This window comes from Passer domesticus, chromosome 5 (assembly GCF_036417665.1).
Source record: "Passer domesticus isolate bPasDom1 chromosome 5, bPasDom1.hap1, whole genome shotgun sequence".
Lineage (NCBI taxonomy): Eukaryota > Metazoa > Chordata > Aves > Passeriformes > Passeridae > Passer > Passer domesticus.
In genome coordinates this window covers 48,708,988-48,722,379 of record NC_087478.1, presented here as the reverse complement: position 1 = coordinate 48,722,379, position 13,392 = coordinate 48,708,988, and the positions used below count along the sequence as shown (strand labels likewise).

General features: G+C 49.7%; 2 protein-coding genes across 7 annotated transcripts; one reads left to right on the top strand and one right to left on the bottom strand.

Annotated features, from left to right (window-relative positions):
- Positions 1-24: 24 nt before the first annotated feature.
- Positions 25-2,034, top strand: TOMM22 (translocase of outer mitochondrial membrane 22). Its single transcript, XM_064420232.1, has 4 exons — positions 25-283; positions 384-502; positions 800-917; positions 1,307-2,034. Exons 1-4 carry the CDS (start codon positions 173-175, stop codon positions 1,379-1,381), a joined length of 423 nt encoding a protein of 140 aa, XP_064276302.1. The 5' UTR covers positions 25-172; the 3' UTR covers positions 1,382-2,034.
- Positions 2,035-2,704: 670 nt separating this feature from the next.
- Positions 2,705-13,057, bottom strand: JOSD1 (Josephin domain containing 1). 6 transcript variants are annotated; one of them, XM_064420230.1, is made up of 5 exons: positions 12,911-13,057; positions 11,444-12,247; positions 6,181-6,309; positions 5,877-6,071; positions 2,705-4,674 (listed from the first exon to the last, which is right to left on the bottom strand). In XM_064420230.1, the coding sequence occupies exons 2-5, from the start codon at positions 11,626-11,628 to the stop codon at positions 4,575-4,577; spliced, it is 609 nt and encodes a 202-aa protein (XP_064276300.1). In that variant the 5' UTR covers positions 11,629-12,247; positions 12,911-13,057; the 3' UTR covers positions 2,705-4,574. The 6 variants fall into 6 exon arrangements, with proteins under 6 accessions (XP_064276300.1, XP_064276296.1, XP_064276297.1 ...); XM_064420226.1 differs by lacking the exon at positions 12,911-13,057 and adding an exon at positions 12,625-12,725; XM_064420227.1 differs by lacking the exon at positions 12,911-13,057 and adding an exon at positions 12,542-12,651.
- Between the last annotated feature and the right edge of the window lie 335 nt (positions 13,058-13,392).

Below are 13,392 nucleotides of genomic sequence, written 5' to 3'. Positions count from 1 at the left end.
TTCTGAGGGTGTTTGTGACGCGTCGCGCTGTGCCAAGGGGGCCGGGTTGGGGGGCGGCCGCTGCTCCTCCGGGCCGCCAGGGGCCGCTGCCCCGCCCGGGCTGGGTGGCGGGAGGGCCGCCGCGCTTCCGGCGGCGCTCTGGCCGCCGCTCCTTCCGTCCTGTCTGGTGGCGATGGCGGCCGCGGCGTCCCTGTCCCCGGAGGAGCTGCTGCCCAAGGGCGGCGCGGGCAAGGCCGAGGAGCTGGAGGACGAGCTCGACGAGGAGGAGGAGGACGACGAGGAGGTATCGGGGCAGGCGGCGGGGAAGGCCGGGCGGGCGCGGTGACCCCGCGGGGCGCGCAGGGCCGTGCGGCGGGGCCTGACGTGGTCGGTGCCGCCCGCAGCTGGACGAGACGCTGGCGGAGCGGCTGTGGGGGCTCACGGAGATGTTCCCCGAGAGCGTCCGATCGGCGGCCGGGGCTACGTTCGACCTGTCGCTGACGATAGCGCAGAAGATGTACAGGTGAGGGGGCGGCGGGCCGGGCCGGAGCCCCTCGGAGCGGGCCCGGCGGGCGGAGCGGGGCGCGGGCGGCTCCGCCGGCTTTCGCCGTGGCTTTGGCCGCTGGTAGCGCCGTGCGGGGCCTGCGGGGAGCGGCGGAATCACGGGTTTTGTTCATGGGCGGCTTGGGAAGGGCGGGGATAAGGGGACACCCCGGAGCTCGGGGTTGAATTTGGAGGCAGGCTTATGGTTGAGGCACGGGAGGGAAACGCGGGATTGCGCCAACAAGAACTGATTCTTAGGGTTCTTTATCCTTGACAGATTCTCTAGGGCAGCTCTGTGGATTGGGACCACCTCCTTCATGATTCTGGTTCTTCCTGTCGTCTTTGAAACCGAAAAACTGCAGATGGAGCAGCAGCAGCAGCTGCAGCAGCGACAGGTGAGGCGGGAGGGCGCCGCGGTGTCCCGCAGCCCGCGGAGCTGGCCGGCAGCGCCTGCACTCCCGCGGGGAGCAGCGCCGGGGCAGCCCGGCAGCGCTGCGCTCTGCTCTGCGCCGTGGCCTCGCTCTCCCCTCCAGCCCCAGCTGGACAGGCCTGCTGATGCCCAGTGTCAGGCTGCTGGCAGTGCCTGGCAAGCACAACCTGGCTTTTACCAGCCGAAATGTGCTGTGAGGGGCTGCAGCAGGGGCTGTGGCCGGGCACCGGCCTTGGCTGTCGCAGCAGGCGCGGGACTGGTGCTGCAAAGTGCCACCAATACCTGTGGGAGGGGGACAGCAGGGCAAGACATTTTGTGTCCTTGAAACCCCTCAATTGATGGTTTTCTTTCCAGATCCTCCTCGGACCCAACACAGGGCTCTCAGGGGGAATGCCAGGGGCCCTGCCTCCGCTGTCTGGGAAAATCTAATTTGCGGAAGCTGAGTTGGATTCATATCAAGTGGGAAGACCTTGCGATTATGATATATTGAACTGTTGATTTGTTGGGCCAGGGCATTTTTTCTTTTTATTTTCGGTTCTCCTTTGGGACATTGACCTGTTCATAACGAGGGAGGGAAGCCCCCCTATGGACCTGATGATGGCTCCTGTCTGCATCCCCCTCTCCTTTAGAAATCATGAGTATTTCCTTTTATTCAATCACTTGCCATAACCAGTTACAGACTTGGACCGGGGGAAGCTCCTCTGCCAGCTTCTTGCCCCCTCAGAACACCCTGGGGCACAGGTCAGGCTTTGAGAAGCAGCAGGCAGACACAACAAATGCTTTCCTGCCTGATTTGGAGCTGAAGGACAGTGGTGGCAGGAAGTGTGACTTTCCCAGCAGAGGAAGGAGGGGTGCCGGTGGCAATCAATACCCCACGGAAAATACTCTTTGGGAAGATGCATCTGCAGAAACACTTTGACTGCAGCTGTGTGTGTGTGAGAACCGAGGGAGCAGCAGGCCAGGTTTGAGACGATCACATCCACGCAGATTCTCTGCCTCATAAAGTAGAACAGACATCAGCTGCGTATTTTTTTGTATGGAATATTAAATAAATCCAACCTGAGCAGTGTGGTTTTAATAGATGTCCTTGAGGGAGGCTCAGTTCTTTCAGAGCTGCTGGGGATTTCTGGGTAGGGATCTCTCCATTTCGTGCAGTGCCTAAGGAACTGACACGGCCTTGTCACCTTCAGAGGGTGGGGAAGCCACGTTTGGCTTAAGGGAATTCTCTGGGAGGGGATCCTACCTCAGCACCAGCGTGCACCGTTCCAGATTCTTAATGCACAGAAACGTGGTGGTTTTATAACCAAAGAAAAAAAATTTATTTATCCTTTACATACTTTGTTACAGAACAATTCAATTGAACATACAGAAGTGATAGGACATTTATATGGAAACTTTTTTTTTCCATTTTTAATATTTGGTTAAACAAAATACATCTCTGTAAACAAACCCAAGACAAGGCTCTAACAAAACCAAACAAGCAAGAAAACAAAGAGGGGCTTCCCCGCTCCCGAGCAGTGGGACTGGACCAGCTCCCCCACCCCCGGGCACAGCAGCCTCACCTCCCACAGGGATGTGATCACACACTTTCCCTTTACCTGAGCAGCTGGATCACACTGTTTCTACCCCGGGAAAGCAGCTGACATACAAGGAGAGGAAAGCAGCCCCAAAGTATTTTAAAACATCTTTGCATATTGTGCACTGATCCGTTGGCTTGCAGTTCCCATGCAAACAGGGTTTTTCTCCAAAGTGCAACTTCAATCAGCATAGAAAATGTTGCTGTTGAGATTAATATTTTCCCCTCTTGAAGAAATGGCTTCAAGTCAGGAGCAGAATGCCTGCAGGCTGAACATCCTGCCTGGAAAGTGTTTAAAAACTCTGCCAGCTGGTATTGGTCATTGGAATGTGTTACGAAATAGGACTTTTTAAAATGTAAGAGCCATTTGCCCTTGGCTGTGGGAGGCTGTGCTCAAAGGACTGCAGAGGTGCTTGCCAGATGCCCGGGGGTCAGCAGCACCATCGTCCTGTCGTCGTGTGGCCTGTGTTCTCTGCTGGGACGGTGCCACTGCGGTGGTCTCTGAGGTTCGAGCACCTGCTCGTGCGTTTGCAGAGCTCTGAAGAGAAAAATAACTGAGAAAAGGTCATTGCCATCCCTCCTTTGCCAGCTCAAACATCAGTAATGAGTTCCCTGCATGATGGAACAGGATCCTTCGAGCTCCATCAGGTCCCAGAGGTTGCTGTTCAACCAAGACATGTAAAGATGGAAGCAAACAGCACCTCAGCCAGGAAGTGCTAAACACAACGAAGTGAGTTCCAGATTCAGCATTTCCTCCTCCTGCCATGGAAGGCATGGCTGAGCTGCAGCTCTCCTGGGAGACTGGGAAACAGCCAGTGGAGATTCCTCTTAGTGTCTCTGTGTCTAGTCTCTCTTCCCCATGGAAAGCAGAAAAAAGCAATTCACCCATTAATGGAATGTTTGTTGGCCAGTGCTAAAGGAGAGGTTGGTTCAACTACCAAGCCAGGGTGTCTCCAAGGCCTGGAAGTTCTGGTGGACCCTCTGCAGCTCCCACACCAGCAGATGGTAGCAATAAAAGGGCAAAACTGACTGCTATAAAGGCTTCCCTCCTCAGCCCATTGTTGTTTTATAACTTGACCTCTTTCATTTACATTACATCTGTGACTGTGGGCTGGACTTCTGGAGAGAGGAAAATAAAGGGGAATTAATTTATTTGAAAACCTCTTCAGCTTTATTCCTCTCTCCAAGGAGCCCCTAAACTACTGAGTGACCATGCAGAAAACCAAAGTAACTGTTAAAAAATAGTAAAAAAAACCCCCACCACAGCACAAAGAAACCCAAGCAGACTGTGGCCTCTCTCCAGTCCAGAAACTTGATACTCCTCAGTCATCCTGTGCTTGCTGTTTCCATGTCACCTTAGCCAGACACACACTGCCAAACAACCACTCACCACATACATAAATCCCTGGAGACCCTGGGGAAGAATCCTCTAGCTACTACCCAAAGAATTTCTTGGAAGATGACTCTGGTTTTATTATTGTTTCCTAATTCCTGGCACAAACCAGCCCTAAGAAGCAGAGGGTCGTGCTGAGCACCGTACCATTCCTAGTGTTTTGAGTGTCCTGAGAGACCCTTAGGAATTGCAAATGTCTTCACAATAACGTGTTTGGGAGGGAGGGAACTGTAAAGAGGTGGCAGCGTGCTCGGTCCCTGCTCCTTCCTGACAAGCCCTGGAGGGAGCAGCATCCCACCACACACAGCCTTGAACCACATGGGGAAATGAGGCCCAGGGTTTCTGGCACTCTTTCTCCCCAGCCCAGTTTTTCAAGAGTGTGATGCTTTCCAGCTGGCCAAAGGGCACTGCAGCTCATCCACCTTGCAATTAAAGTGATTGGCTTCCAGTTTCCTCTGCTCTGCCCTCAGTTCTTCCCACCCACCACCCCCAGTGTCCTGTGCCACTGCCCTATTGCACCAAGGAAGGAAGAGAAGAGCCTAACAAAGGGAATTCCAGACAAAGAGAGTTGGGGCACTCATCATCCAGGTTTTAGGACATCAGGAATTTGGTAAAGGGGAAGAACTGTAGTGGGAGGACAGAGTTGGCCCAGGTCACACGTCAGCTCTCCAGGTCTGATGTGCTTCCACCTCCTCTGGCACCACCAATAGGAGTTCACAGTTCTTTCCTCTCAGCTGGTGTTTCAAAAATTTCCTATCATAAAGAGAAACAGAAACAAATGCTACTGAATGTAGAACTTGATCATCTACAACAACAATTAAATATTATCTTAACCTCTGCAGAGATGAGTCTATATAGATGCCACTTTCTTACTTTCCAAGGTAAGAAAAACAGAACTAAACCCAGATTCAGTTTCTTCATATTTCTAAGATCAAGAATCCCAGTTTAAATAATTCCAACAAATCTGGGGGGGAAAAAATCTTTTTATTATAAAAACAGAACACCCCATCATACAGATGTCCTTAGTAGCAGTGTATCACTTGATCATTTGACATGTTTTTAGCCCTTTTGTGCACATAAGCTTTTTCTAATACCAAACTTGGACTACTTCCAATAAATATGAAAAAAATCAACATTTTCTTCAATATATTTTGGTCCAATTTCCAAAACTCCCAGCAAAGAAAGCCCTAATTTATTGCTGAAGAATGATACGCTTAGGATAAAATCCACCAGAACCTCTGCACAGTAGTTTCACAAGAGTTACTTTACCCCAGAAATTTACCAAAACTTCAATGGCATGGCTGGCTCTGCAAACACTGCACATGTGCAATCCCTATCTCAGAACAAGACTAGTCAAGGAAGCAAAGCTGCTAGTAGGATTTAGAGCACGATGGAATGGAAGCTAAACAGCAACCAAGAGCAGGTGAAACTTTTACAAAGTAATGACCTTCTTGTGTTAAGATTGAAGAGGGAAGGGGAGCCAAGCCAGAAGGGCAGGATATGCTTACACAGGAAAAGTGATTCCTAACAAACAGCTCTCACTGCTCTCAGGGATAAGGCTGCACTTTTAGTCTGGAAAGCCTTTTGTTGGAGACATACAGATTGTTACTCAAGAGGCAAAGAATGCTGGTACTGCCATGTTTGAGGATGGAGCAGGGCACAGCACATGGTGTTGCAGGTGTCACCCACTAATACCAGAGATGGCCTCTACCTTTGCCACAGACAGAGCCAGACACGTAAGAGGCCAAATCCAGCTCTCCTGAGCTGACAGAGACACCACTGCCAAAAGCATTTCCCTAGCTTTGCACAAACTGGGCATATATCCAACTGGAGGCAGAAGAACCTAATTATTCTCAAATTTTTACAACTGAAAGTCAGCCATACATGTTTCAATCACCAACTGTTTAAGGACAGACTTCTTACCTCCAACAGGGACAGATTAGAGGAAATCCTACCTGAGCTCACTTTCACCTCCAATCCACTCGGGCACCTTGAGCTTGGAGTCGAGGTTGTAGTAGGTGCCTCCCACCTCCCGGACACAGATCCAGTGCTGTCGCTTGAGGGGGAGCTTCAAGGGGCCCCAGCAAAGGCTGGAGGGCAGATTCATGATGAAGCCCATCACGTTAGACAGGGCAATGGCATTAACATCCCTGAAAGAGTGCAGAACATCAACCAGATTATGTTCTGGTGCTTTCACTTCAATCTCTTTCTCATTTTGACAAAGAGTAGCCACCTCCAGAATGACACAATTCTCAGTACCTGCGTTTATCCCACCAAACCGCCTCGTAGCCTTTGGTCTGAAGTGCTGCCATGATCACGTTCACATCATAGTTCCCATTCCCCAGCATGCTCTTCTTGTGGGGGGTCACCATGGTGTTGGGAGACAGCCTGCAAACAGACGAGAAGACTGCTCTAGCAGATGTTTGCTGAACCTGTATTCCACAACCTGTTATGTAACTTGAAGTCCATTTCCAGGGGTTTTGTGTTTAAATACAAACTATTCCATCCCCCTGCCTTATCCCTCATCAAATGGGCTGAGGGAACTAAGTAATGCATTAAGAATAACTTTGATGTACAAAGCCTACAAAAATCCTACCTTTGATGCAAAAGAAATTACAAAGCTCTTCTTCCCTGACCCCTTGAACTGGTACTTCTGAAGGATGCCTCAATTATGATTCTTCCTCAATTTACAGCCAGAGTAAATGCCACTTTGCTACTTAGGACAGCAACTATTACAATTTCAAGAGTCCAACAGTCAACACCAGTCTTGAAGACTGGCTGAGAAAAAGAGGCACGGGAGGTTGGCTGCAGGAAAGGTTGTTTTTCCTCCTCCTCCACTGGCAAATGAAAGAAGTATTCAGACACAAAGCTGTGAAGATACTTGAGGCTGGGAACTTTCCAAAGCTGTTGTGGTTGCTAGATGACAAAAAATATCTGTTGCTGTAGGTAACTAAACAGATAATCCTGATGCAAACAAATCTCTTCAGCTCTGACCTGTAAGTTTGCTTAGACATCACTTGCATTACTACAGCATCTAAAAATGCAGAACCACAGTCCGTCACATTCATACAATCGCAGAATATCCTGAGTTGGAAGGGACCCACATGGAGTCCACTCCTGGTCCCAGACAGGACAGCCCCAAGGATCACACTGTGTGCTTGATAGCATTGTCCAGACTCCTCTTGAACTCCGTCAGGCTGGTGCTGTGACCACTTCCCTGGCGAGCTCGTTACGGTGACCAACCACCCTCTGGGTGAAGAACCTTTTCCTAATATCCAAACTAAACCTCCTCTGACAGTGCCTCATGTCATTCCTTCAGGTCCTGTTACTGGTCACCAGAGAGGAGAGATCAATGCCTGCCCCTCCACCTCCTCTTGTGAGGAAGCTGTGGGCTGCTATGAGGTTACATGCCAAAAATACATAACAGCCTTTGCACAAGTTCAGATAATGGATGTGACACAACATGGAGATGTGTGGCAAAAAAGCTTGTTAGCCATTTTTATGGCTTTATGTTTCTCCCCTCTGCTTAAGAAATTTTGTAAGGAGGGAAAACAGCAGGATGTACTTTCATGAAGATGACAGCAGGAAAAGCAAGCATGGGGGAAACTGGGAGCAGAGAACGACAAAGTCACGTAATGCCAATCCAAAGAAAGTCAAGGCTCAGATGAGTTCTGTTGTGATGAGTTACCTTTCCATTGATAAGGACTCCATTAATTCTGCTGGTGCAAAGTTCAGATTTCATATCATTCAAACATCTGTATTTTACCTGCTTCCTCCTCCTGTCAACTCATCCCCAAAACTCCTAATGATCCTGCAAGTTTTTCACTCAGCCTTTACCACACTGCACATTTTGCAGGCATATTTCATCACCAGAAATCCCTCAGCCCTGCTGCATTCTGCCCTTCTTACCCAACAAATTATATTTCTTTAAAAAGGCGTCTGTGCAGCAGTGGCAGAAGATGTGGAAAATTCTTTTAAACTTTAGTACAATAGTATTTGATCCCCATATCTGTGATTAATGCTTAGTTTTGTACCACATAGTACCTTGTACAAATGCCAGAGATTAATGTGGCTTTGTGTTAACTCCATACATCTGTGACTAACAGTTTTGTATCAGCTAGTGCTTCCTTATTTACCTATATCAGCCATTGGGATGTACTAGCAGATGTCTTAGTTTTGAGAACAAAGATAGAGTGCCAGGGCCAAGAATGATAACAGAAGTGCATCGTGACCTGACATCATACTTGAGAGAGTTTCAAGGTGAAAAGATTCATTAGAGGATCCAGAACAATAAATGGAAAATTTGGGGAATGGGATGTTCCCAAATGACCCTCACCACTACTGACATCCAAATAAATCCATGGAAACAATTAACATATATGCATGTATTCAGGAAATAGAATGCATTTGTAATAGAAGTGCAGTGGATATATACTGCTTTCATCCTGGTCTGGCTGTATGACTACCAGACTGCTGGGGGCACACGTTAGGTGGAGTGATCCCCATGCACCCAGCACGCTCAATAAAGTAATCTCAGCTTTCTTACTCAACCAGCTGTGGAGAGTTTATTTCCCAGTTTTCAGTGACACCATGACAGCATAAGGCATTTGACAAGAAAGCAGTGGACTGAGTAGGGAGTTTCAGAGCAACAAGGCTGGAGAGGCTACAGGCAGGTAGCCTTTGTCTTCAGCTGTGAGTTTTTCTGCAGTGGAGCAGTCTGCAGCAGAGCAGTCTGGGAAGCATGTTCACTACAGAAGGGAGAGGAGTTCAGTACCATGGCAAGAGGAAAAGCTGCTAATACCCACCATGGGGGTCTATTTTACTAATCAGAGATAGAGCCTGCAGCTTGTCACAGCTCTCCCAGCACCTCCATAAAGCAAGATCACTTGGCTATGCCTAATTCCTCAAGATCATTGCTTCAACCTACCAACTCTCCTAAGTGCCAGTGAGCAAGGAAAACCTCACAATCCAGAGAGCCCTTTGGGCTGCAGGAGCACCCTCTCATGGCACCATTTTCCAGACAAGTTTATTCAAGAGCTGAAAGAACACACATCTTTGTTCTTTCATGTAACTTCCAGAGCCCCAGCAATGCGATGAGGTGACCAGCATGGGCAAAAAAAACTGGCTTCTGTGAACAAACCTTCCCCAAGAGCCACCTCAACATCTTGACCCACACATACCTAAGCAGGGTCCACAATCATCAGCTGAAGGATTCTGACCAGGTAAGGAATTAAATTGTAGTTTTGGTATTTTTTATGGAGCCACTGAGCTGAGGAAGACTGACAAAGCTGGACATAAATCCAGGTAAATAATCCTCCTGATCCTTCTATCAGAAACTTTCATCAACATGTTGTCTTAACACAAGGGGCTCCAAGATTCCTGCATGCACTTGTCTTTCCTAATGAGGTCTCAATATGCAGACTCCAGTGAAGCAAAGAGATTTTGTTTGTATCTCCATGCAACACTTGAAACATACAATCATACTTCCTGCAACAAAAGCCAGAGGAACATCGAGAAGATATTTCTTGTTTTAGAGGAAAGAAGAGGGAAAGACTACACAGTCACAGGGGTGCCCAAAGTTTCAGCACATGCCTGAGATGATACCCTGGCCTTACACAATAGGATGCAGCAAAAGGGAAGCTAATGATTAAGCAATGTGGTTCAATTATTCTCCAAGGAATGTGGTAAAAGCTAGAGAGCTTAAGTTTATTTGTTATTGTTAAGTTTGTTACCTTATCAACACCAGGTTTAAAAATCAGACCTCAACATTTTTGCAGGTTATTAAAAATATTCATCCATCCTTTATCGATACATAGAATGTGAGCAGACACAGGAAAAGGCAAGTGACATAAAAAGGACAACTAAATTCACACTTCTTAAAGGCAAGTCAAAGAGCAACACACAAGTAGTCACCTAACAGAAACAGAAAGGCAGTGGCAATTCTTTTGTATAACTTGTAGCTCATCCCTTTCCAAGAGCAATATCCATGAGTATTTCCATACTATCATGGGGGTGAATCAATCTGTGTGTCTTGATCTGAATATCAGGATGGAACAACTCCAGGTTGGAATAAAAGACAAACTCTCCCTTCTAGGGAAAGAGGTCCAACAAGATTAATATCCAGTCTTTTTCTGAGAGGCCTCACGCTGCACACTAATTCTGTCTCACCAAACACAATGAAAGCCAACTAATTAGATCATCACACTCCTTCTACCACATGAACTGCCTTTGTTTGCTTCAGGCCCAGAGCAATCCAGCTGTGATTAAGATTCTGACAATTGCTGCTCTGGAACAAAACCACAGTGTGTTTACGCTGGACAAAGAGTGCCTTGAGCCTGCCATGGGCCATCTCCACTCCACCAGCAGGACTTTTACCTACAATGCTTTATAATAAACAGCACTTCAATCTGATATTTGTTATTGTCCTTCAACACATTCTTTTGGCAAAGACAGGCAAGAGTTTGATGAGTCAAGCACTCCTAAATTTGCCAGTTGTCAGGAGAGCAGCAACAGCTCCCTGCTCACCAGCACAGGTACCACAACAGCCTCATCCCACAGCACGTGCTGCCATGATGTGGGATCTCCTGCTTGTCACAAACATGAGATGCTGGCAACTGCTGGTAACAGGCATTCAGCCATAACTTACAGCATCTTTACAACACCTGCAGGTTGAGTAGCACAGGAGAGCCCTTTTCCATCATTTCCTTTATCATCACTTAGATTCATCAGTGGTGGGTCACCAGAATTATAAAGGCCCATACAGGAGAATTTCCATAAAGCATCAAAACACCACAAAACAAACACTGAGCAAAATATGAGCTATTGCATAGGCCACGTTAATAATTTATATTCATCCCTGTAAAACTCAAACCCACTTTATTAATCATCTGAAGCTCCTGGGAAACATTCAGCAATGCCACAGGAAACAGGCATCCAGCTACTGAAATTAAATCCAGTTTGAGAGAGTACAGAGAGTCTTGCTGCATGGGAAAAAAAAAAAAAGCCCATAATATTTGAAGAACTTCACTGAACCTTCTGAATAAGGAATCACTCTTTTGGCAAAACTCTTAACTTCTAAAAAACTTACAAGTGTTGCAGTAATAAGTCAGTAAGTCATTCCTGCTACCTTTATTCTCCCAAGGCAATCCCCAAATACATTACTAACATCTAGATAATTGATCTACACAAGTCAGGGGCAAAAATATGGAAGACACGTAGAAGAGGCATTAAGGTGAGCAGAGAGGAAGACAGCACTCCAACCATGACAGCATCTACAATAAAACCCTTGGACCCAAAGCTGGCAGTCAGAACAGGTTAAGAAACAAGAAAAATGAGAAAGAATTTCTATGTGGAGGGAATAAAAAAAAGCCTGGGGTTTAAAAACCAAGATACATTCAGTTCAAAGCAGTGGCACGGTCTGAATCCCTCCTTTTTTTTCTACTTCCCCCCAGATAACACCCAAAAACTCCTCCAATCAGTAGAGGACGAGGGGAAGCTAATGCCAGCACAGAGAGCATCCTACCTCTGGAAAATCTCCTGCAGGGTTTCCCTGGTGAAGGCGTTGCTGTCCTGGAAGACATTGTTGAGGGCATGGAGGGCACACAGCTCCCTGCGCTGCTTCTCGTGGTAAATGTGCTGTGGCGGTAGCTGGGACGGCTCTGGAGATTCCGACTTGGTCTTGTCACCTTTCCATGGCACACAACTCATTTTCTCGATGGGTGGATGGGGAGTAGGTGGTGGAAAATGAAGGAGGCTGAAGTTGCTGCCTCCACAGTCACAACAGCAGCCCACTGCCCCTTCCTTTTGTGGGCTAGTGCTGCTTCCAGCTTGCGAATTCTCCTCTCGTGCTTCAGTCTATTCAGTAATTGCCTCTGACAGCTGGTTTTAAAAACCACAGGAAGATCTGCAACCTCCCTCCTCCCATACCCCATAAAATGCAGTATTTTCCTCCCCTCCACAGAAAAAAAAATAAAATGTCAAAATATAGGATTCTCCTTAATGTCAAGGTACCAGCTGGAATTTATCACATCGCTCCTTTTCTTCCATCTCCTTTGGTCTACAGTGCCACTAAAAACAGTACCCAGACCAGGTAACAAGGAGAGGCCCACCCCCAAAGTGCCAAAAGGAAGAAGATGAAGCGAGCGCCTGGTACTGCCTATAGAGCACAGGGTGGTTAAGCACGTATCAGCTGCATTCCTCCATTCCTTTGGGAACGACTGAATCCTGGCAGAAAGATGCCAACAGCTCGGGAAAGGAAACCGCTTCTTGCTAGGCCACGAGAAACCCGCGTCCAGGCTGCGGGGAAGGCGATTCCTCACGGGTCACCCTGCGCTCCGACAAAGGGAAGTCTCCGTTAGCAACCAGAGGAGCCCCAAGCCCGTGGCAGCGAGGGCAGGGCAGGCGGGAGCAGCCCCACGGCCTGCCTCGCACCTTTCCACCCCGCCCGCCCTCACAACCACCACCACCACAACAACAGCAACCGCAGCCCGGGCGGGAGCCGCTTCCCACACACGACCGAGGCCCAGCGACCCCCGCAGCCCACCGCGGTGAGGAGAGGCCCCCGTCTAACCCCCACCCAGCCCTCCGGGGCTCGCTGCTGGGCCGAGGAGCCCGCCCTTGCCCTGGGGAGGGTCGCGGGGCCGTGCCGTGCCGTGCCGTGCCGTGCCGTGCCGTGCCGGTCGGGTCCCGCCGCCGGCTGCTCACCGCCCGCTCGGCCCCCGGGGCCGCCCCGCGCCGGCGCACGCGCGCGCCGGGCCCCGCTCGCGCCGCTCTCGCGCACGCACGCACACACGCGCGCGCCCCCGCCCCCCCGCACGCGCCGACGTCGGCCCCGCCCCCTCTGACGTCAGGACGGAAGCGAAAGCGGTCCGAGCGCCCGCCGAATAAACAAACGCAAATCCCCCCCGGCTGCGCTCCGTGCCGCAGGCGAGCCTGGGGCTGGGCGGAGGAGCAGGACAGGCAGCTTTCCCCGCCGCTCTGCAGGGGTCACCTGCCCGTCCGCAGAGCCCCTCAGCCAGAGGGGTTTCCTCCTCGGCGCTGGCGGCCCCTGCCCGCGGTCTGAACACTGTGGGCTCGCATGGCGAGCAGGGTTTTCTGCAGGGAGCCCGAGGCGGTAGGGGCGGCGGGGTGCTCTGCGAACCCCGGGAGCGAACAGGGGGACCCGCGGACAGCAGGAACACCAGGAGCACTCCCGCCCTGCTCCATTGGCTGACACAGCTATCAGTAAAAAACTCCCCTCTTCTCATTGGCTAATCCGAGAGAATGCCCGCCCACCAGGGCGGGCTCCTTTGCAGCACTTAGTCCCACCCAGGCCTGTGGGATCTCTTATTCGATTGGCTGTCGGGGTTGTTTGTCAGGAAGCGCCGCTCTCCTATTGGGCAGCCCACGCCGGACACGTCGCGGGGCTCTGTTGTGTGTGTGTATGTGTAGAAAACAAGCCGAGCTGGCAGTGCGTCTCCCATTGGCTTCGCG

Bases quoted from the DNA above. Each gene is read 5' to 3' on its own strand.
- TOMM22 (XM_064420232.1), top strand. From the start codon at position 173: ATGGCGGCCGCGGCGTCCCTGTCCCCGGAGGAGCTGCTGCCCAAGGGC. The intron at 503-799 runs GTGAGGGGGCGG...TATCCTTGACAG, and splicing joins ATAGCGCAGAAGATGTACAG to ATTCTCTAGGGCAGCTCTGT. The intron at 918-1,306 runs GTGAGGCGGGAG...TTTTCTTTCCAG, and splicing joins AGCAGCTGCAGCAGCGACAG to ATCCTCCTCGGACCCAACAC.
- JOSD1 (XM_064420230.1), bottom strand. From the start codon at position 11,628: ATGAGTTGTGTGCCATGGAAAGGTGACAAGACCAAGTCGGAATCTCCA. The intron at 6,310-11,443 runs GTAGGATGCTCT...GTCTGTTTGCAG, and splicing joins CTGCAGGAGATTTTCCAGAG to GCTGTCTCCCAACACCATGG. The intron at 6,072-6,180 runs GTACTGAGAATT...GCACTCTTTCAG, and splicing joins GTTTGGTGGGATAAACGCAG to GGATGTTAATGCCATTGCCC.